We start from the raw sequence: 24,442 nt of genomic DNA, 5'->3' as shown, positions 1-24,442 counted from the left end.
TTTTGCAGCCAGGGTCAGACTTTGACAGAAAATAGGCCTGGGTACCAAAATAAAAGTAGCCCCTATTAGTGAATTGGATAACAAAAAACATAATGTCCCATATTTTGCAAATTGTGGCAGTTTTGAACTTGTACAGACACACTGCATACGTGTTTTGCTATGAATGGAAGGTTGAATGAATTTGAGCTAGCTGTAGGCAATATTAATTTTGATATCAGGGAAATCAACAATAAACTCTGGCCTAACAAACCATAAAACAGGCTCACATAGAGTAAGAAAACCAGTCCACACGCTTATCTATCAGACCAGCCTGTAGGTCATTGCCTGGTTGCCCTGTAGGTTAGTCCGACACTGTCTGCAGCCCCTGCTGGTGTGAAGGGCCGCTGAAGCAACTTTCTACACACTCTTTATTTAAGCATTCAGACAACTGACAGCCCGGGTCAGTTTATCCTTTCATGTGGCTTTAATTAGCTAAGCTTTCAGCGCAGAGTCCCTAATTGACTCATATGGAGTTCGGAAATCGGGAAGAAGAGGTGGGCTAGAGGGGTTGGGCTACCCAACCTGCTAGATGCTAATCCAGGGTCATTGTGGTGCATGCACACCACAGATCGCAGCAATGTCTTCTCTAAGCTGTTAACAACCCGTTATTACATTTCCTGGGGTGGGGCTTATTATACTTGATCACCATGCAAATCATGTTCAATTTTTTAAACTTTTGGGGCTTGTGTTTTTACATTAGAAATGCTAAATCCCTCCTCTGCTTCCTTGTGACTTTCTTTAACAAGTATCAAATCAAATCAAATTCACTTAATTTCAGGCACAAATGTGACCATTAAAAATACACAAAATAAACATCACAATCAAACACTTTAAGAGAATATTAATATAAAATGGAATTCAAAAAATATTATAAAAAACAACAGGAAGCAAGGCTCCACAAATACAGGAGTTAATCTCAAAACAAGCCACCAGGCACACACAGGTTATTATCTTGCAAAGCAGAAGGATGCAAATAAAGTGCAGTGCATAGTACCAAGATCACAGAGTGAATCCATTAAGAAGTAAATAACTTTAATTCAGCAATTAATTAATCCAACTAAAACATTTCTGATTTTCTTCTGCTAACTGCACATTTAAAAAAAGCACAAATATTAATGCAGTTAGATGGGGAATCTAGTTTTTGTAAATACCCAAGAGATGATCTTGAAGATCTAATCCCCCGCCTGCGTATAATCGGAAATAAGAACTTTTTTGTGTGATCAATAAAAAAATTTACAGAAAAAAGTAAAATGCAAAAGACTTTGCGAGGAGGATTTGTCACATAGACATAACAAAACATTTGAGGAATCAAATTGGCCAAAGGGGAAGCCAAGGTGCCACCTCACAAATCCTAACCTAAACCTTGTTAGCAATAACATATCCCATGAGCTATAAATCCACACAAGGTAAGGTTTCATGGACAGGAAAAGGTGGACCTCTGCATACTCTTTAACGGATTGTTTATTAAATTCATGGTCATCCCTCAGTGTTCCTGACCTAGCTTTAAAGGAAGTTTTAACTCACAAAATATCTGTTTGTTGCATAGAGGCGGCGTTGGTGAAGAGGGACGGCCTACCCAGCTTTGTTAATTTGGTTTTAATATAATCAAGCCAGGGGATTTTCATGCTGCTTTCGCAATCAAGGCAGTCATTAATAATTTCTCTATTTAGTGAAGCGTGCAAGTTAGCCCAGATAGAACACCACAGAAGCAAGGGGACCAACTTAATAGTATCCTCAACAGACTCCATTCCCAAGCGCCTGATGAACTATAAAGTTGGAGCATGCAGGTAGGATGCACAAGAATCACATGAGCGCCCTATTTTGTCCCACTTGGAAGGGGCTAGTACTCGTATAGCCCCAAATTCCTGCACCATAAGTAATGCTCGTAAGGCAACAGGTTTTTTTCCCCAATGCATTTAGCCAAATTAAAGATGAAATCCACCAAATTTACCAATTTCAGCCTCACCTTGGCTATACAAGGTTCTCAATTAATCCTAGGATCCATAACTACCTCCAAATACGAGAACTCCATGGTCTGGGCACCAGGTGATAGTTCAAAGTAATGCCTTGCATCTTGTAGTTTCTGGGCTTACATACTATAATAAAAGTAATCGCTTGATTGGTAACAAAGCCCAATGTCCCCATATGATACAAATTGTTGGAATAAAACATTAAGACAATTGGGGGTTCTAGATAATGAAACTGCATCATCAACATATAATAAAACAGGGACCTTTTTCCTGCCAATTTAGGGGGCATCCGTAACAGTACTAGAGAGAGCTGCGCCAAGGCCATTGATATACAGAAGACATAGTATAGGAGCCAGGACACAGCCGGTCACACCTCTCGCCCTAGCTTAAAACTATCTGTCCGTTCATCTGATAGGCCAGACCTCACTGTCACAGAAAGGTCAAAGTGAAGGGCTCTCAAGAACTGCACCAGGTCATCCTCCACCCCAAAACAGATAAAATCCCCCAAACGTTCGACCTGACCATGCTGTCAAAGGCACAAGAGATATCCATGAAGGCCAGGCAGACCGAACACTGCCTAGCAACAGTATATATATTTACTGACCAGCATATGTAAATTGAGGCATTGTTCGATCATGCCGAGCCCCTCACGGAACCCATACTGCACTTCCGATAGCGTGCCCGTAGCCTCAACCCAAGTAAGGAGGCACTCCAATACAACTCTCCCCGCCAGCTCCACTGCAGAATCCAACTGGGATATTGGTCGGTAACACCCAGGGGATTAAAGATTACCCTTCTTAAAAATTGGCACTATAACTGCAGTGTGCCATGATAGAGGTAGACTCACTTTACAGACAGCATTAAAGGAATTACATAGGAGAGGGACCCAGAGGTCTGGCGCCAATTTATACAAGTCCATAGGGACACTGTCTGGGCCCGGTGCTTTATTGGGTGGGCTCTTTTTAATTGACTCCAAAACTTCCTTGATTGTAAGTTCCAAAGCTAAAAGAAAAGCCACCTCCTCTCCTTCATAACAGTGGGCAGCCCTTCATAATCGTGGGCAGCCCTCAAGCTTTAAACCTCCTTAAAGTGTCAACCCAAATGTCCGGGCTCATGGTGGTGACTACAGAGCTGGGCTTGGTGGACACTGACCTAATCCTATTTGCCTCCACCCAAAAATCTCTTGTGTCCTTCAGTCTTCATGCTGTTATCAGTTTGCCCCAGGATTCATTTTGCAGTTCCTTGTTTCTGTTCCGTAATGCTGCCTTATATTACGCTTTGCATCTTTGTATTTTGTGTAGATCTCTGGGTAACTCTTTTAGGGCCTCGTGGAGTAATGTTGATGCCTTCCTGCAGGGCTGATCAAACCACTTGGTTCCTGTGGACCCCGGTTTGCTGGGCTTCAATAACTGCCCATTGGCCTCCAAATTCACCTGAACTAATGAACGTGCCCTTTCACTATAAGTGGCCGACTGAGTAAGAATTGCTAAAATCTGCTTGTCCGATTCCATGGGCTGCTTATCACAAATGTGGAAGTGCCATGTCTGTGAAATGACAAACTACCTTTGGACAGCCAAATATTAATTAGTAACTGATTTGGGAAATTTGAAAGTACAGTGGGGACCCTTACCTTAGTCCTTCCAGTGCTGCTGTTTTAGTCCAGTCATAGCTGAGGAGGAAGTGACATCACATACCCTTGATAGCATCACAGGAACTGACAGCCCAATAATTAACACATCACATTTTATTTTTTCAGTTTTTAAAATTTAGCGCAAACTCGACCATAAGGTATTGGAGCACTTTACATGAGCACCAATTATGTTACACAAGAACACATTAATTTTTTGGTAGGTGGGAGAGATTAAGTGATTCATCCAGAATCACAGGATGTTGAGCCTTCGCCGAGACGAGGCCGGCAGCTCTGGCCATTAGGCCACATCCTCTCCCCAATTGTTTGAACAATTTTTTCAATAATTTGTTACTCGATTCAGGCTTTAGTGTGTTCATAAAAAGTGAAGGCTGACAACCACATGCTACAAAACATTTAAACACTAAAGGCATGCTGGTGTATAAATTACTAGCAGTAAGACTGTAAACCACAGTGGTTCCAAATAAGTCCACAGGGATTACAAGGTGATGCAAAGAACTTTACAAAGAATAAAAACAGTGCTAGATATTATGTAATACTTTTTATTGAGGCCTGAGGTGTATGCTGGTTACTGACTAATTTGTTGAAGACACATCTAGCATGATACCATCAATTGTGCACCTGTTGTCTTTTATCTATACCCTTTGCATCATCTTCAATCTGAATTATCAACAACTGTGCATTCCGATTTATTTCAAGAAGATAAAATTATGCTTGAGGTTGTTGCTGTAAATTATAGCAATTCAAAACTCATGATTCCAATGACTTCTTTCTGTTTTCTCTGGTCTATCATTGTGGTATTGTACATTATTTATGTATTTAGTTATATAAAGCATTTGTATGCCTGGACCTAGCTGTGTTTGTGTTTATAGTGTACTAGTATCATTACCTTGGCCATGCTTACCACAACTGTCTCTGTAGTGCATGTCTTCCCATTCATTCTAGTGTTTTACCAAACGGTGGTCCACATAGACAATGTGTAGTTTTAGTATGGATGCCACAAGATCCATCACATTGATAACTGTGTTGATCTGCAGTAAGAGCTGTGCATGACAAAGCTGTCAAAGCTGATGACTCACACCTCTGCAGCCTTATATATATATTACAGGTATCCACTCGGTTACATGTATTTCACAGATTGCAAAGTTGACAGCATTTAAAAATTAAAAAAGACCAGGAAAAAGAGGCCCTGTGCTGCACATCAACTTGCCTGCTGCTACGCGAGGCCGAGCGTAGCTTTAAATTACCTTGTCTTTGATACTGCCTCAATCCTTCTGTGATCCTCAATATTGGAAATCCTAAAATGGAATTCCAAGGACTGGGGAACATATATGATGTGGTCGAGGGACTTCGATTGTATATCCTGCTGCTATTCAGAAACACGGCTGGGAAACAAATCTCTGCAGCTTAATTTGTTAAAAAAGGCATCTGGCTACAAGGGTGGGGAAATTTCCTCTAGGCTGCTTCAGGAAAGTTCGGGAAACTTTGTACTTCATTGGGAAGTGAATTCATCCTGTTAGGCAGCCCTAATTAAAAAAATTCTCAAGCCCTACTGACAAACACAAAGAGCCCTAGAAAAATGTTTAAGCTGGTTTCTCATTGCACCACATCCCCCCAAGAAAAGTTTAGGAAAAAAAACATTTCATTTTGCAGCACAATTTTTCAAATGTATTGACTAAAAAGTCATAGAATTTATAAGTGACTATGACAAGAAATGAATTGTTAATGAAATATTGTAATACTTCGGGGTCTGCAGCAGTGCCCAGAAGAAACATTTCTCCAAAGCAGAAAATAATGTAGGTGTGTATAAAGAAATTATTCTGGATCCAAAATTATTGATGTAAATCAGGGAAATGGTTGTGCCGAGTAAGATACAATGCCACGTAATACAATACGAGTATCCCACTGTGAAAATGCTCATACAGAATTATATGATAAGAGAAATATTTTAAGCTCTGTGCCAGGATGCAGTGCCCTTCACAGTTTGTGTGCCAGATGAGTTTATCAAATGTTTATGCTTCCCTTGCAGTCTACCAGTGATGCTGCTTGAGTACAGTAGAGTACTGCCCAATATGCAGTCCTTCAGGGATGACCACTTACGCTGTACAGGTCACTGGTACTCATTGTGACAGGAGAGAGCTCACTGTAAAACAAGCTGCTCATCAGACCGGGGCTTCTGTTCAGGGTGCTAGTACCTGTTCAAACTGCTTACTATGAAACCTCAGGCCTAACAAATTATTGGCATCCACTCTCTTACATGTACTGCCCTGATCCTAGTGTCCATATTACTCCAGTATGAAAAGCAAACATAAATATGGTCCTTATTTTGACCTGTTGCCCCCCACCCGCATATCGTTTCTCTCCTGTCCTAGTGAGAAGCTAGCCTTGGTTATTTCAGCTCTGTGATGTTTTTCCATGGGTTTTTAATCCAGCTGGAATTATGCTTATATCACACTTTTGGGTACTTGGTTCCATATTGGACAATTGGGCCGCAAGCCAAGTGCATTACCAGTTCAGAGCTTGTGTTGGACCCAGGTAAGGAAACTCTCTAGCTGCTTCTCATCCCCTTGCTTTATGCTACATTGTTTTGCATAATTTCCTCCGAACCTCTGCTTGCACTCTTTCAACTACTAGAGAGTGAAGGTCTTGTGGGCAGAGCAGGGGCTATGTATGAGCAGAATCAAGGAAAGCGGAGATACCTGAACACTGCCAAACAGTGTGCCAAACAGTCTATAGCACCAAGAGGGATATCAGGTGCCCCAGATGGACAAAACCCCTTTATGATATTTACCCATGTACTCCTGTCAGTGCCCTGGATTTTGAAGATATTTTCACTGCTGAGGTTGTGTTCTCTTCCTCTGATCATGGCTGAACTTCTGAGACCTGTTGGAGTTGGGACACTGGTAGAGTTGGAGCTGTGGATGGACTCTTTATATGGACTAAACAACCTATATCAACCAATGTCTTGTTTTCTTTCTCTTTACTAAATTACCTTATTTTGGTAAAAAATAAAATCTGGATTTTACTCGTGTATGGCTCTAACACAGGGGAATTTCATCAATCCACCAGGTTTTATTGGAGTCTCATGTTGGTGGATATAAACTGGGGTGACCCTTAAGCAAGGACTGGTCATCCAATCTTTAACAGAGGAGGATTTTGTACTTGGCTGTGGATTCAGTAGATTTTGGGGCCTCTTTCCAAATTAGTTGCCGTTGATCGGAGCACAAGTAAATAGGTCTGCGTGAGAAGAGCGGGGTGTGAGACGAGCAGGAGACATTGCTTGTGACATGTTGTCTGTGACCCTTGAACCTCTCTGTGACGTTTATACTTCACGTACATCAAGGAGTTCTGTTTGGTTGTGTTGCCAGTCACGTTACACATGCCATATAATGCTTTGTGTAACTGATGCTATGTAAAGCCACCATATTTGGTGTATAGCCTTGCAGCTGCAGTGCAGTGTTAATACTCTGTGGGTGTTTTTCTCCTTGCCTACCGTTAAGCACTCCAGTCTAAGCACATCAGTGACCATGCTTCGCTCCGCCTACAAGTACATGCTCTATTCTATGTGGATCAGAGGGTCCATTTTGGTGGGACAGTGGTGAATCACACACCTTATTGGCACATACAGGGGAGTCAGATTTCACAGCGGTGATTCGCACACCTGGAATTTCTGTGCAAAGGGATTTATGATCTTGAACTGTGAGGTACATTTGAATGTAATGGTTGTTGCTTTGAATTGTAACACATAATTTGTGCTGCTTGAACATAACTGTAGTAGATTATGTAGCACTTGTTTATTACAAGTGAGGTCTAGTCTTCATATTGTGTTATTCTATCTGTTGCATGTTGACTTATTGAAATGCAAAATGTTTCTCCTCTTCCATTTTTTTGTCCTCTCCGAGTGAACCATTATTCAAGTGGGAGAAATGGGAAAATGTTTTTTCAAGTTATGTTAGGGTGTGTGGAACTAACTTGAGTGCATCGAGAAAAATGTTATTGTTGTTGCACTGTTTAGGTCCAGAGGGCTAGGAAATATATGGCCATCTTCCGAAATTGACAAATGAAGAGAGTGATGGGTTGAACGAGTTTGAAGTATGCCTGAGGAAATGAGATAGTAATTTTTTGCCTAAGGTGTCAAGAAATTGGATAATACATTTTTTGCCTATGGTGTCATCCATTCTTAAATGATTTTATTCTGGGAAACGAAAGCAAGCTGAGGGGAAGACAGTAGAAAAAATATCTTATGGTGCTGAAATGTTAGCTTCATCCTGCAAATTTGGAAATTACGTCGATGAACGCTTGAGGGATCAGTTCATGCTTGGATATAATATTGATAAGGTTAGGGAAGAACTGTGGTCTTGTGATGATCCATCACTTACAGAAATTATAAATGTGGCGAAAAGGTTAGAGCATAGCCTGGCAAGTGTTGAAGTCATAAAAAAGAATGTGCCTGAAGATGGAAACAGCAGTGCAGTGTCAGCTGTGAACAAGACATGTACTGCTGTGAGAGAGTCAAGTAATAATAATGCAAATAGTCAAAGCAAAACTAGGCAAAGGCAAATGTTAAAGATGCGGAGCTATTGGACACATGGCGAAAGGCAAGAGATGTCCAGGATTGAAGGTGACATGCAAGGGACACATGAGCAAAAAGTGCAGGAGTAAGAATAATGAGAGGAACACTAATGAGACTGGGTTGTGGAATTTCTATTGCTTGATACCTGAAACTTATTGTTTTGGGCCAAGGGCAGCAAGTTTTAATGTTTATTTTGTCCTTGTGACAAGTAGGCCAAACCCCCTGCAACACAAACCCTTTTGGCTGGCAGTTTACAGGGAAGGGAACTGTCTGTAATTGAGGTAATACATGTGCCCATATGTTAATGCTGTTCAAACTTGGATTTATGGTTCATTAATAAAAAGCCTTCATTATTAGGGTGAGCGCTGTACATAAAGGTTTTAAGGTCACACTGCACTACTGGCAGTGGTTCCAGTAAAAAAAAAAAAAGTTTACACACGTTTGATAAGCCTAAAAATATGCGGCTAAGTATAATGCTCCCAGAATGCTCTGTGATTAGATGCAAATGTTTGAAGAAGCTTTGCTTTCAAAATACAAATTTCAGAAAAAAATGCAAGTAGGAAAATAAACATTTCGCTACTATGAAATTTTAGCTGCTGTTTCTTGGAAGCGTCATTGAGTAAAATGTGTTGGTGCATGCTTGCATTTCCAAAATATATTCCTAATGGAAAATCAGTGTAACCATTTTCAACAAGATTATGGGAAGCATGAAAATAAACAAGCACTGGCAAATCCAGTCGATCTGACATTTCTTGTGAATCTTTTGGTTTCGTCAATGTGTGTCTTTTTTCGACATGGCTTTTGAAACACTTTATTGTTGTGGGAGCTGCCAGGCCCTCACCATTGTAACAAACACTGGCAAAAAGAAAAAAAAGCTTTTGTCTCAAAAAGCACACATTGCCACCAGTGGCGTAACAAAGTCCCTGCAGCCCCTCTCTTGGGGGACCCCTCAGCACAGCACCTGCCCTAAGTGAGTCAGGGGGAGGGGACATGTTCTTTGCTAGGAGGCCCCCTCTAGTTTCGTTATTCCACTGATTGCCACAGTAGTTCCTGGAGCTGAACAAAACTACTTTGTGTGCCAATATGCTCCTTGTGGAAGACCAGGATGTGATCACTCACAGTAAAGCCAGCCGATAGACAGAGAGAGAAATAGAAGTTTAATAAAAACAAAATATGCTAACATCGACCTAATTAGGGACCAGGAATTTGTACTCCTAGAAAATATTTGTGAACTGTAATTTAGCATGCTCTTGTGAAAATCTATTGAGCGATTACAAGTTCACCACCCACTCCACCCACTTTATTCACTAACCCTGGAAGAACTTCTACTACGGCCATTGTCAGGAGTACATTTGCAACTTTTCTCATTATGGGAAAAGATTAGAGAAGAGCTGGTAAAAATCCTTAAAAAATGCAAGTTAGTAGGTTTGCAGACTCAAAGGCATTCCAGCCCCGGAACTATTGCTTACTGCTTCCTCCAGGCCCAGTATGTAGCTATGCAGAAGGTGGTAAAATAAGGAAATTGCTATAGTAGGGATTGAAATTACAAGTATTCAAGCCCTACTATAGTAGTAGCCCTGGCATAATCAGAGAGGCTATTATCAGAGCTCTTACATAATGAGATTGCTGCATTAATGTGTTGCCGCACTACATGGCACCAAAGGGACAAGTAGATTTTTTACAGGGCAGGTAGATTTAAGAAGCAACCTGTCCCATGGGCAAGTAGATATTTTATTAAGTTCCACACCCCTGTGAGATATTGCAAGACTTTAATGAGTGTGAAGAAATAATATTACAAGTGACTAGCAAGCAGGGGGGATGGTCCTCAGTATTTTGACATGGTAGAAGGGCAGAAAGTTAAAATTGTGTGTGAAGTTGACGATCATTTTTAGGGCTGTTGTTCAGAATGACATAAAAAATAAGGTGCATTTGTTTAAACCAGATATTAGACCTATGGGTTATGGGAATGAACCAATAAAATTGGTAGGATACTTTGAAGGCATGTTAGAATATTTGGGAAGGTTGGCTGCAGGAAATATTTATGTGGCAGGCAAAGGGGATGCAGTGATAATCTGGTTCCATCAGCGTGACTTATGACCCATCTTGGATCCCTGTTCTGACCCACCAATCAGACTGAGAGTAACCATCAATTACCCTTGGAGTTTGACAGGGATCTTAGGACACAGTTAGGAGTGAGATGGTTACAACAATAAAATAAAATCAATAGACAACACATTTCAGCATTGAAGTCAATAATTTATATACACTATGACCCATGTGGCCATGAATCACCAAACCAATTTTGTAAAATTTAACAATTTATTGATCCTTAGATTACAATGCTAAGTTAATTGAAAATCATACCAAGCTCTAAGATCAAATAAAGGATAACCAGTTAACGAATAAGCATTGGCATAATCAGACACATTTAGTTTAACACAGATAAATAACAAGCAACTAATTTAGTTATCAATTTAGAAGTAACATCCTTACTAACCTCAATTAGACAGGCATATTGGAAAGTACATGCAAAAATAGAAAAACAGACAAAAACATTAATTTAGAAAAACATCTAGCTATGCTGCTAATCAAAATAACGGTTGGGTTTCTAAAGGAAAGAAACATTAGAAAACCTGTAAAGGACAAATGATCTTTTTATACCTCTCCCTAATGGATTGGAACAGCAAGCAGCAAAGTCATCATTGGCAGAGCATCTTCTGATCTCCTTTCTGGATAGGGGAAACAGTTGAGTATTATCTGACCTTCATGCATTTGAACTATCAATGGCAATAAGCTAGAAGCACAGCTGAACACCACCAGGAATGGGAAAGAACGCAAACGACTGCCTAAAGACTGCCTCTTACATCACCTAATTCTGTTATATTAAACTACTAGAAATGAAACTAGACGTAATTTTATTGGTCAGTCAATGGGGTGGTTTAGATTAGAACCAATCGTAGTTTCTCCACGATCCAAAATTATCCTTCTTTATTTTTTGTGTTTCTATTGGTTCATCTTCTTTCCTTAGGATCACTGGGTTTCCGCAATAAAATACAAATGTTGCATTTGCACTTAAACCTATTAATGAAATCAGGAAGCTGTTGTTCACGAGTATATGTTATCTCGGGAAGTCAAATAAAAGTTACAGCATAGGAGCATAACCCCTCCTCTGTGAGCAAAGAACAAATTACAGAATGCTTTGAGAAACATTTCTTTCTGCGTTAATAATTTTCCATTGCCTTTTACACTAAACATGACATGAGGCCTTTTAAAATAAGCATTAAACAGTTATCATAAAACACATTATTAGACAGTTAGGTATCATTATGTCGGACTAGATTTATGCCTGCCACCAGAGCGGTCATATTTTTCAAGCACGTTATTGTAAATCACACATTTTAGCATTACACATTTTAAACACATATTATTTCATTTCTGTTTTAGTAGCACACTTTTATTAAAGATGCTTATGCTCCAACATCTCCTGCTCTCTGTTACTTCTTGTCCATCTTTTCCATTTCTTCCCTACTACATCTAATGCCTCGATTGCACTCCCATGTTCTTCCTTGCTTCTGTCATATGTCCTCCATTTCTACTTTGCCATGTTCAATTTAAATTATAAATACACCAGTCTTTTGTCTCTCAGGATGCTGAGGGCCTGCGTAACTGCTATTTGATATCTAGCAGACAAATACTTGGCACGAATGCAGGAAAATGCAGTCACAGATCAAATTCAGCATCCCCTATCCAGAATAATTACGTACGTAATAGCTGCAAGTCTGTTGACTATGTCTTGCTCAGCATTGAAGCTTGTCTGTCTATGATCCTTGCTAGGTATTGATCCTCCTTCATCTTTCCGCCACATTTGAGACCATCAATCATTCCCTCAGCCGATGGGCAGCCTCATATCAGGCCCATTTCCTGCCTTGTGGAGCAACCCCATTGTCCTTAGGTTGAAAGGACAATATGTGATTGCACTTTACCATCCTGCACTCCATAGCCAACCAGTAGCAGTTGTCTGGTGTGGGACTTTGCAGTTGACGTCATTGTATTGCGTTCATCTTTGAAACTAGACTGTTCAAGCCCTATAGTTCTCATGAACTATAAGCAAATCCAAAATGGTGTAAAGTTAAATGTTTTGGAAATATATGAAAGGTAACAATTCTCTCTCTCTCTTAAAACCTTGCAGTAAAATACAGGCCACGATGTACAGTTTGTCAGCCCACACACCTGCACGATAGGCTGACCGTGGATTTGTCAAGCACCAGAGCCAGAAGTAGAAAGGTTCCTTCCCTCCTTCCTGTCTGTTCTGTGGATTGTCCTCAGTGACTATATATACGACCAGATGTGGCAAGTCCGGCCACATTTTATTGCAGGCCTGTTAGAGATCTTGCCAGGTCGCTCAAGAGCTAAAAGATTTTGCTACACACTTGTGGCAGTGTACTATACTTTTATTCTTGTTTTTTTTTTTTACACATTTATATTTTTGATACGCTGTTTTGTTGCTTAGCTTGATGGTCACCCAAAATGAGATTGGTGACAGCACTTCAGAATCATGCAAATGGTAGAACTGGGCTATGCGATTTCTACTAACATAAAAACACATTGTAACATAACATAAAATAACACATCTCCTTCAACAGTTAAACATACAACTGTGCACATTACATTTCTGTCACTTACAGACCCGCAGACAGCACAATCCACTCAATCACAGAGTTGGCCTAAAAGCTCAGACAGGAGTATATATTGAATAAATGCTACAGCTCGAACTATGATATGTTATGTTGGACTAGATGTACGAAGATTGGTAATTGCGATTACCAAATAGCGATTTTTTGTGAATTGCTATTTGGTGATCACTATTACCAATGTACAGTAGTGATATGTGGCCCATTGGTGATCCATAATGGGTTGCAAATCGACCTACCTCATGAATATTAATGAAATAGGTCGCTAATTGTAACGCTCTAGGATTCGCTGCCATCACATGGATGGTGGCCTACTCAGCAGAACACCATCCATGTGATTGCTTTTCAATAGAGTAATCATTTTTTTTAATGAAGCCCGTTTTCCTTAAAAGAAAATGGGATGCGTTTAAAAATAGAAAATCAAAAGTTTTATTTTTATTTTTCTTAAGAGTAGGAAGTGGTCAGGGGGATGACTACCTGCCCGTAAAAGATATTTATTCAAAGATACCACCGACTTTGTATTAGGGATAAAATGCAAATGTTTTGAGACCGCATTTTGGTCGCAAAACATTCGTACATACCAGTGCACATTGGTATTTGGAAGGGACACCCCAAAGATGCCCCTTCCAAATGTGGATTTGCATACCCAAATTGTGATTCGGTAACAGGTTACCGATTCGCAATTTGGGCTTTGTATATAAGAAAAAGGCATTTTGCAAATCAGGCTGTTTGTGAACCAAAAATGTTTCCTACATCTAGCCCCTCGTTACTTTTTTCATGCTAATCCGGCACACATGCACCAGTAAGAAAGCAGAATACAATCTAAGGCTTGTGTTTTTTTCTCAGATTGCAGTTGTTTGCAATCCCTTAAAAAGATCTGTCATCACCTTTAATGCAAACATATTACATGAGTTTGTTTCCTGATATTCTTAGTGCATTTCCTTGTTATCCATGGCTTTCCAGGTGTACTGCTGCTGCGGCCCTGCACCCTGCTCCTTGTGCTGCTCTTTCTGCCCCGGCATTAAAGTTTCCACTGGAACACGGCTTATGTACACGCTCTTCCATATCCTGGCCTCGGCGGTGTGTTGCCTCCTGCTCTCGAAACAAGTGTCAGAAGCCATCAAGAAGCATGTGAGTACACCTGACCATTCAGCTGCAGGAGGTATTACCTGGAGCCATTGTCTGGTTTGTATCACATAATTTAGGTTTGCAGTGGTTCTCAGACTCAAAGGTTCAATATTCTAGATGGTGCCACAGACAGAGGAGGGGATTAAGAAGTAGAAGATATATGGAGTAATCTGAAAGGAGACATTTAAGGTTAGGTGGGATATACTGGGATATGCAAGGAGATGGCTCCTATCCTTAGTTCCTAGTAGCAGTGGTGTGTTTCCTAAGTACCTCTAGGGATGTTGGCTAAGTACAGCTATTCCACTCCTCAGAGATTACGGAGAGCATTTCTTGGCTGCACCAGAGAGATTGCCTTTGAGGCCAGTGCGAGTCATGTTCGCAAGTTGGGTGGAACAAGTGAGGAACCACTATGCTCAATTATAAATTGCCAAGTGTTACTGAACCTTCAAGCCTGGCTCCTGCCTGTGTGGAAGAAATGAATGCTTCCAACTGCAAACTCAAACCATTCCTGCCTTCTGATGCCCTCCCCAGCCCGAACTGGTACCCGCTCACTGTTCCTATCTGAGCAGAGCAGGTAGTAAATGAGAACAAAAAGCGGAATACCGTGTTGAATTAGACACAAAAAAGTGGATACCCATTATCATTCTCATTCCAAGAGGATTTGTTTATAATTGCATGGTTGTGGGCCACATTGTACCTTAGTTTATGGATGCAGAATATGCTGAGTGCGTAATGTACATCCTACAACTCTGCAGCTTTAAAGTCCTAGGTCTTGAGGCATAAAAGCCAAGTGTGGACACCTCTTGAATGCTGGATTTAGTGAACATGAGGTGTTAATCTTTTAATCTTTTCTCCTAGCAATACAGAAAGAGGGAATTAGTTCAAAAATAACATATAACAACTGTCTTGTGTGTTGCTGGGGCAACAGCATTTACACTTATCAGTAAAGAGATCTGAGAAATGGTGTAATATATAGGGGGCTTAGTCCTCAGTCTACCAACCTGTCTATTGCTATGCACACACCCGACTCTACATGCACTTCAACATTTAGCATTGGGAGGTTCTTAAATCCGTGAATGAAGTATTGCCTGAGGGCTGAGGTATTTGAAACTTTCAAAACCAGTTGCACTGAGTGGACTCTTAGTGGCTTGGCACTAAAAGTGCTGTAGGAGAAAAATAAGATGAAATAACAAAGACATATAAATGTGCTTAGTACTTCTAATTGGTAGCCATTGGCACAGATAGGTGTCCGCAATTCTAACTGGCCAGTAATTCTAATGAAAATACAATGCCCCTTGTTACGAATGGCCCAAAAAATGTTCAAGAAAAGGGGATAGTATTTCCCTACAGCTACTGCTACCAGCATGAGGGGTACTGGGGAATCTGCCTAATTACAATGTGGACCTGCAGCATCCTTTAAGAAATGAGGGATTACGGGGTACATCATCCATTTTAGGAGATCCTTGTTCACCACTCCTCATCCCTACGCCTCATCCCTACTTCTCATCCATCATTCCTAATTCTCATCCATCATTCCTAATTCTCATCCATCATCCCTACTTCTCATCCACCATTCTTACTTTTCATCCATATTTCTCATCCATCATCCCTACTTCTGATTCCTCAAGGAATTGCACATCAAGCACCGCACATCAAGCACTGGAAATAATTGTGTGCTATAACTCTTCTCTGAAGCTAAGCCCTACACTATAGTTTTGAAGGGTGTACCACCACTTAGAAAGAACCAAATGGAAAGACATGTCCAGCTAGTCAATAAGGTTCCTTATTGGTTCAACAAACAACTACGGGACAGTTCTACACTACATAAATATATTAAAATGGTTCGGAGAGTGGCTTGAATAGGAAACAACCTGCTTCTTTTGCCAGCTTACCCAATACCACTCCATGATAAATTTGCTGCTGTGGTGTAAGCCCTCTAACTAAATGGGGAGAACATTGTGTGTACCCCTAGGGTTGCGGAGGGCCTCTCTTGCTATCATTTTTGTTTATATTGCATTCCCAGATAGAGGTTTCTTCTCAAAACTAGCCTCCTCTGACTTTCAACTCCTTTGACTAGAGCTAAGATCTAAGAAGCTCTTATTCATTAACTTCTTAATAATTGCTTTGACTCCAGTAGCTTCAATATTGTTAGCACTTTGAGTGGGGAAATTAAGGAGGCTGTTTCAAAATTTGGAGGGCCCACTTCACTACTGTGGACTTGTGATTTCAATACCCAACACTGTGAGAGGTCTGGTTCCATTGCTTGTGGTTTCACAGACCCCTAGGGAATTAAGAGAGTACTTAAAGGGCCCCAGAGCAGATGCAGTGAGAACAACCAGGGAAAATCAATCTTGAGTAACTAGTGCATCTCTCCAACTTCCCTAAATGAAAGTATGTATATCTCTTATCTAACTTCATGTGGGATCATATGATATTTTCTGGGAACTATATAAGACTCTTAGAATGCTTAAATATTAAATTAAGATATATAAATTTACTGTACAAAAATTCAAAAACAATATTCTTATTTAAATACTCTCTCCTAAGACAAACAGTCACTCACTCTATCATTCAAACAAGACAGTGGACAGAATACACATCTCAATATAAACAATACATAAATAGAAAATAACAATAAACATGTCCACAATAACTGTTAAGAAAACATTGGATGCATGCTAAAGAACTGAATATAGATTACCAACATCACATCAACTTCATTATGACAATCACTGAAAAATTCATTTTAAAAATACTTTTTTCGGGCAGAAACGTTTTTATAGGTCTTGATGTCTAATAAAGCTCTTCTTTATCTATACTGTAAAATCCACATTAAATCGTCCCATGCCTAATGGCAGTCCTCTACTTCTGTGCCAAAATGACAATCCTTTGCTGCTGGCAGTTTCGTGCCTGTTTACAATCCTTTACCACAAACTGTTGCTTTATGATTCTGTGCCACAATGATAGTCCTTTACTGCTGGAAATGCCTTGCCTGTCAGTAATCTTTTACCACAAATTGTTTCTGACTCCGTTTTGGTGGACCAAGAACCTTATTCAACAGCCACCTTCATCAGGGCAGTACTGCAAAATAAAGCAGTGGACCTTCAGAAAACTCTAAATGAAAATAATACAAACACTTTTAATTGTTCCCAGCATGACTGATAGACACATAAATTAGGTAAAGCCAGACAAGCTGGCAGACTTTAGATTAGACCTGGATACTTAATAAGTACATATAAAGAAGATGTTAAAAATGCCAAAAAGTGTTTGGTGAAAAAGAAAATGAAGGAGAAACGACCATTAACCACCACATGCAGGCCTCATGCCTAAAAAAAATATATAGTGAAGAGCCCCAAAAACGTAAAAAAAGATACAAAATGAAAAAGAGAAAAACATTAATAAATATAAAATATAAAAAGAAACCATAAAAGAGCATTACATACATGAGTCTTAGTCATATCAAAGACTAGCTCACACCTAATGGTTCGACAAGGTAAGGAAGCAGGGCTAATTAAGCTCCCCTTTGAATAGTTGGAAATATCTAGAAAATCATAGAGACCACAATGTTTGTATCACAGGTACCTAAAACACCACCTAAGAAACAAGCTTACAATTTCAATTTAGTAAATGTGTATAAGATCTTCAATCCGCTCATAGAGTATCATAAGAATGAATAATACATCCACTTCTAAGTTACACATATCAGTTGTACTATACTCTAGTTAGTCGGTTACCAAGATCCAAGAGTTTCTAGGATTGTCACTCGATTATGTGACAAGTTCATACCTGGTTTCTGTCTTTGATTTAGTGGCTAAGAGTTATCTCCTGCTACCAATGTCAATATGAACAAGAGACATGTCTGAGTAATACGTTCGTCTCTAGATCACATGTGCCAAAAACACTATGGCCCTCATTATGACTTAGGGGGTCTTTTCATAAGACCGCAAAGCCATGTGTGCCAGAAGACCCCCAATGCTGGCTGTCTTACTCCCGCCATAATATGGGTACCGCCGGATTTCCGCCATACTGTGGGTGGAAATCCGGCAGTATCCATGCTGGCGGTTGGAGGCGCCTGGGCAGTGCTACCACCTGCACCGCCTGCCAGAAGGATGCCGTCAGTCGTATTATGACCATTAATACGGGCTGGCAGTGTCCTGCTGGTGGGGCGCTGCCGGCAGTAGCAACGCCCCTTCCCGTTCCCTGCAGGACGACCTCCTCGCCGGACAGGGTAAGTCGGGCATCCGACAGGGGAGGGGGTGTTGTGTGTGGTGTCTGCCTGTGTGTATGAATGTGTGTGCATCTGTGAGTGCTGTGGTGTATGCGTGTTTGTATGCGTCTATGAATGATGCAGGGAGTGCGTGTCTGCATGTCAGTGTGTATGCGTGTGAGTATGCACGTGAGTAAGTTAGTGTGGATGCGTGCCTGAATGTTTGTGAGTATGTGTGAGTGGATGCGCGTATGGATGTGTGTGAGTGGATGCGTGTCTGGAAGTGGTGGTGAATGGGTGTATGTGTGGTGCATGTGGATGTATGCGGGTAGGGGAGTGCGGGGTGCTATGTCTGTAGGTGGGTGGGGGACCAGGTGATTGCTAGGGGTGTGGGGGAGCTGTGACTGTAGGGGTGAGAGGGGGTCAAGTGATTGCTGGGGGTGTGTGGGAGCCGTCTACTGATGACAGGGAAGGGGTTCCTTGTCACCGGTAACCCTACCGCCATGGTTTTCATGGCAGTGCTACTGCTGTGGAAACCATGGTCGAAGCCCGGCTCCTAATGCCGCTGGCGGTGTTCTGTGGACCGGTGGGTCGGAGATGGGCATCTCTGGCCCAGCAGTTCATACCGCCATGGTGGTATGAGTGGAGATGTGGGGGTTAGCCACTCATAATGTGGCAGTATACACTGCCAGCCAGTTGGCAGTGATATCTCCACATTAACCCTGGCGGTCAAAAGGCCGCCAAGGTCAAAATGAGGGCCTATATAACATACTGTTGCGGAGGCAAACATCCGTTCATCATAATATGACACACATACACACTAAACTGACAGAATACTGTCATAAACACATATCCCCCAGACCAAAGGTCAGTGTTAAAGTGTTGGTAAGAACACCCATACCGTTACAGCAAAACAAACGGCTACCACATTATGACCAACGAATCACCACGCGGACATTCAACGGCAGTAAACCACTGGTGGTACACACCGGCACAGCCAAAATGGCCACCCAAATACAAAACAACACAACATTGGCCAAAACGAAAATCACACACCTGATACTGATACACACACCACACCCACCCACCCACAGCACTATAAAACACACACACATTACCCACAACCCTTTGCCAACCCGAAAGGACTGCAATAGCTAGCCACGCAAATCACAGAGACAACTACACACACACACCACAACCACCCATTCATCCGTCACGCACCCCACATCCCACACCCCACCACATTACTCAATACCCTCTGCACACCACACAACAACCATGTCCCCACTAAGGCACCCCCTCGTTTCACAGATGAGGATTTGCGGATCATGGTGGAGGAATAGGGTAGAGACACAGCTGTTTGTAGCACAGGTACAGCAAATCTCCATTGCCAGGAAGATGGAGCTATGGCAGAGAATCGTGGACAGGGTAAACGCTGTGGGATAACATCCCAGAACAAGGGATGACAACAGGAAGAGGTGGAACAACCTACGGGGGAAGGCGGTGGACCCCTACCTCCTCCCCCATAGCTCACAGCATCGGAGGAGCAAGTCTTGGCAATCCTCTATCCTGAGGGACTTACTGGTGTAGCAAGAGGGCTGGACACTGGTGAGTCAATATTTACTACTCATCACCCCCAGACCTGCATGCCATCTCACCCCCTCTCCCTGACTCCCATCACTCCACTCCATCCCACACAGTGCACAACACATGACTAACCCCAATGCCAAGCCCTGCATGCCATACCAATGCATGTACAGCCGTCCCAGCCCTGCATGTACACCCATCACCAAAGCATGCACAGCATTGAGAACTAACAATCCCACAATACATCACCATACACAAACAAAGGTGGCAGGGCAACAGCAACGATATAGGGGAAACTAGGGATGTGCAATACATCACAGACATGAAGCATAATACATCACTTACATCCCCACAGGTGCCACACCCAATCCCAGCGGTGAGGAGGTGCCACCACTATCCAGGCCCCCAACAGAAGATGCCCTCAGTGACAACAGTAACTCTGGACTTTCAGGATCTGGATGAACTACCTGGCCCATCAGGGACCACTGGTCAGTCGGCCACCCCAGCCCACTCCCAGTCCACCACAGAGCCTCCCACCTCAGTATCCAGCACCACAGCACCCACCCAACGTCCCCACACCTCTGTCCCCAGGACACATCAATCAGTAGTGTGCCCACCTGTACAGGGACCCCAGTCCACACCTCACAGCCAAGACAATCAGGGTTCTGGGGTCAGTGGCAGTGGGCACACTGGTCAGGGGACACAGGCACAGGGTGACAGGGACACTCGGAGGACAGCTGTGCACCAGGGGGAGGACAAACCCAGGGAACCGACTCTCCAGGAGGCACTCACTAATGTCCTGTGGGCTTACCAACGATCCCCGGACAAGATGGACCATATTCTTAACAACATGCAGGAGAACAAGCGGCTGCAGGAGGTACACCATCAGGAGATCAGGTAAGATTTGCAGGCCCTCAATACCACCATGGTCTCCATAGCAGGGGCGCTGGCTGATATGGCCAACATCATGAGGGAATGTACAGCACCCCAGTGGGCCCCTTCCACTAGCCAGTCAACTGAACAGCCCACCACATCTGCTGCAGCTAGTGGACAGAAGGCCGTGCCAGAGGACCCAAAGGCCATCAGCACCCCTCTCCCTGCAGGAGGTGAACCACCCCGCAAACGTTCCCTGCGACCCAGACAGATGCCACAGACACTTGCCAAGACCAAGACCACCGCCAGGAAATGAGACCCTCCTGAATGCCCCCCTTGTGTTCCACTGTCTCACCTTGTCCACTTTGAACTGGGGGATGACTCCAGAAGGCATAGACTGACATATCATGGGTGGGGACTCAGGCTCACCTATTAGCCACACCCTGTGCCTCTGTAATTGTGCCATCACATTTGGGATGCTGCTATTCCTCAGGACGAAGGCATCATGCACCGACCCCGGATACTTGGCAGTGACCTGGGAGATGTACTGGTCTGCCAGGCACACCATTTGCACATTGAGTAAGTGGAAACTCTGCCGATTCCTGAACACCTGTTCACTGTGGCGGGGGGGGGGGAACAAATGCAATATGTGTTCCGTCAATCGCCAAATTAATATTAGGAATATGTCCCATTGCATAGAATCCAGCCTTCACAGTGGCCAAATCTTCCACTTGGGGGAAAGCGATGTAGCTACACGTGTTTGTGCAAGGCAGACAAAACCCTTGCCAGCACTATTGAGAACATTGGCTGTGACATTCCTGCTGCCAAGCCCACTGTCACTTGGAAAGAACCAGTTGTCAGGAAATGGAGCACTGATAGAACTTGCACAAGAGGGGGGATCTCTGTGGGATGAGGCATAGCTGATATCAGATCAGGCTCCAATTGTGTACACAGCTCTGTTATTGTGACCCTTTCCAGTCTATAGGTCAGTATTATATGCCTCCCCTCCAGTGTAGCCAAGTCCACAAGGGGTCTGTACATGGGGGCTTTCCTCCTCCTCCTATTCCTCCGCAGTGGTAGGTATCTAAGGGACACAAGAGTGAGAAGGGTGTCACAAACTGAACAATGGAACCACCACCCCAGTGCAACTGAGCATGTATGTAATTGGTCAATGTGAATGGCAATATATGTACAATTCACAGCAATGACGCAGTTTCCAATTTCTGATTGTTGTCCAACACCATGAAATGGCGACCGCCTGTCCTGTATGTATGGACAGATGGAAGTGATGTAAGCGCCGGGAAACCTCCTGGTAGCTGTGCGCTATATAAAATAAATAAATAAATGTAACTCCGCCGGCTTTGCTTGTCATGGCAGAAGGCAGTCTTGCACCACCGTGCTATTCCTCATTGGCTAACATGGGGGTCTATGGAGTACAGCATCCAATGAGGATCAAAGGCAGCGGTGACGGTGTACACCGCCACGGACATGACCGCCATTCTCTATCTATAACCTCACTTGATTCATGACTTTCCACAGGACAACACCTACATTGCGTGTGCTGTTGTGACCTGTGTCTGGATCCTGTCATGGCCCGTGTTACAAAGGGCCCCTGCCTTCACTTCGGAGGAGTTAGAGCGCCTGGTGGATGGGGCCCTTACCCCTGTATGGACAGATGTATGGGCCTCCAGACCAACAGGTGAGTACACCATGGGGACGATGCATGCGACAAGGTGTGGGGTATGTCTGGTGGTAGTGTACATGCAGAGCTCCAGGTTATGTGTGTGCCAATGAAGATGGAAATGTAATTTGTGGGCCGTATGTGTGACAGGCAGGATTGTATGGTAATGGTGTCCTCCTGTCTGCATTATCTCTGCAGGTCAGCGCCCATCAGAAGAAGGGCTTGTGGCGTGCCATCGCCAAGGAGGAGTGGACCCTGGGGGTCCATAGCAGACGGAGCACCCACTGCAGGAAAAGGTGGGAGGACCTGAGATGCTGGCCCCTGAAGACCGCGAAGGCCCAGCTGGGGATGGCCTCGCAAGGAGGGCAGGGTGTCTGTCGGAACCTGACCCCCCTGATGGCCCGCATACTGGCATTGGCCTACCGAGAGCTAGATGGGTGCTTGAGGGCAGCACAGCAGCCACAAGGGGTGAGTACAGTGAGCGTGACATCTATTTTTGTTGGCTGGCATGGGATCCTGGTGGGTTTCAGTTAGTGTGTACCCCTAATGCCTGCTCAGACATTGCTGCGTGAGCCAGCTCAAGGTAAATGGGTGTATAGCAAAATCTTGTAATCTAGCTATGTGGCATTCCAGGTCAGACAGGGCTCAGTGGGTCCAGGAGGGGTGCAATTGGTGGTGGTTGTCTCTCATCTTGCTCTGGTACCTAGCCAATGAAACGCCAGTGCGATGCATAGTGCTCAATCCTGACCCCTGTGTGTGATGGTAATGTTTATGTCATCTGTGGTGTTGGTGCTGTAATTGACCCAGTGCTCCCTTTCTCTCCTCCCCCTATTTTCTTCTGTCATCCTGTCCATGTGTGCATTAGCATCATCTGGTGAAGGAGCAGGAGCACTGGTGATTGAGGGAGTTGCATCCCCCAGGTCCCAGGAGGCAGAGCCCACCAACGCCGAGGGGACCAGTGGGATGGAGGGGAGCACCACAGCAGAGACAGGAAGTGACAACACTGACTCTGATTCCTCCTTCGATGGGAGCTCCTTGTTGGTGGCGGACACTTCTGGAACCACCCCAGCTACAGGTACAGCCGGCACCCCTGTACCAGTTCTGCCCTCCCAGTAGCTCCCCACTGAGTTGCCCGTGCCTGCTCACCCAGAAGGGTGGGCATCTCCTTCGCCCCAGGCACCTCAGGCCCTGCCCCAGTCAGCCCTGCTGCCCTCAGTGAGGAGGCTGTTGACTTCCTGAGATCAATCTCTGGAGGGCAGTCAACCATATTGAATGCCATCCAGGGGCTGACATCCCAGACGCAGCAATGCAGTACATACCTAGAGGGCATCCGCGGTGGGTTGGTGGCCCTACAGAGATCATTTCAGGCTCTGGCAGTCAGTGTCCCTGTTCCTACTGTCCCCCCTCCAACTACCACTTCCCAGTCCCAGTCTCCTCAACCCCAACCCATCCCATCCACACATACAGGCAAGCATGAACACAAAACATAAGACAAGAGTAGCACAGTCAAACACAGCAGCACACTTCAGGCCACAAGCACTCACACAAACAACAGACAGTTGCACACACAGCAACATCCACTACCTCCACTGTCTCCCCTCCTCCTCCCTCACAGTCACATCTGCACTCACACCTGCATGCACTGCATCAACAGCCACCACCACTATCACCACATCAAGCAGCAGACACACCTCACTTGCAGACACCTCCACAACATCCATCCACTCACGCGTCTCCTTTGTTCTCTCCCACCCTGTCTTCCCCTCTCCTAAGAGACACAAACGCACGCACACAGACTCCCAACAGCCATCCACCTCACACATGCACACTGTCCATGCACCTGCACCCAAGTCCAGCAGATATACACCTCCGACAACCGCTCCGTCAACCTCCACTCCCATCCCTCCTCCCACATCCCACCGCAACGTTCCTAATAAGCTTTTCCTTGCCCATCTTGCCCTCTTCACTCTCCCCACAGTCTTGCCCGTAAGAGCAGGGTCCCAACGACCCAGCACAGCACCTCAGCCAAACAGTCTGCCACTGCT

The 24,442-nt window shown here is 43.7% G+C and overlaps 1 protein-coding gene across 1 annotated transcript in view; it reads left to right on the top strand.

Moving 5' to 3' along the window:
• Positions 1-24,442, top strand: part of SERINC4 (serine incorporator 4) — a 251,852-nt gene that overhangs the window by 9,333 nt on the left and 218,077 nt on the right. The window contains exon 2 of the mRNA XM_069222637.1: positions 13,885-14,052. Coding sequence (XP_069078738.1) covers positions 13,885-14,052 — 168 coding nt within the window. The remainder of the gene's footprint in view (positions 1-13,884; positions 14,053-24,442) is intronic.

Source organism: Pleurodeles waltl, chromosome 3_1 (assembly GCF_031143425.1).
Source record: "Pleurodeles waltl isolate 20211129_DDA chromosome 3_1, aPleWal1.hap1.20221129, whole genome shotgun sequence".
Taxonomy (NCBI): Eukaryota; Metazoa; Chordata; class Amphibia; order Caudata; family Salamandridae; genus Pleurodeles; species Pleurodeles waltl.
This window is presented reverse-complemented; position numbering and strand designations above follow the sequence as displayed.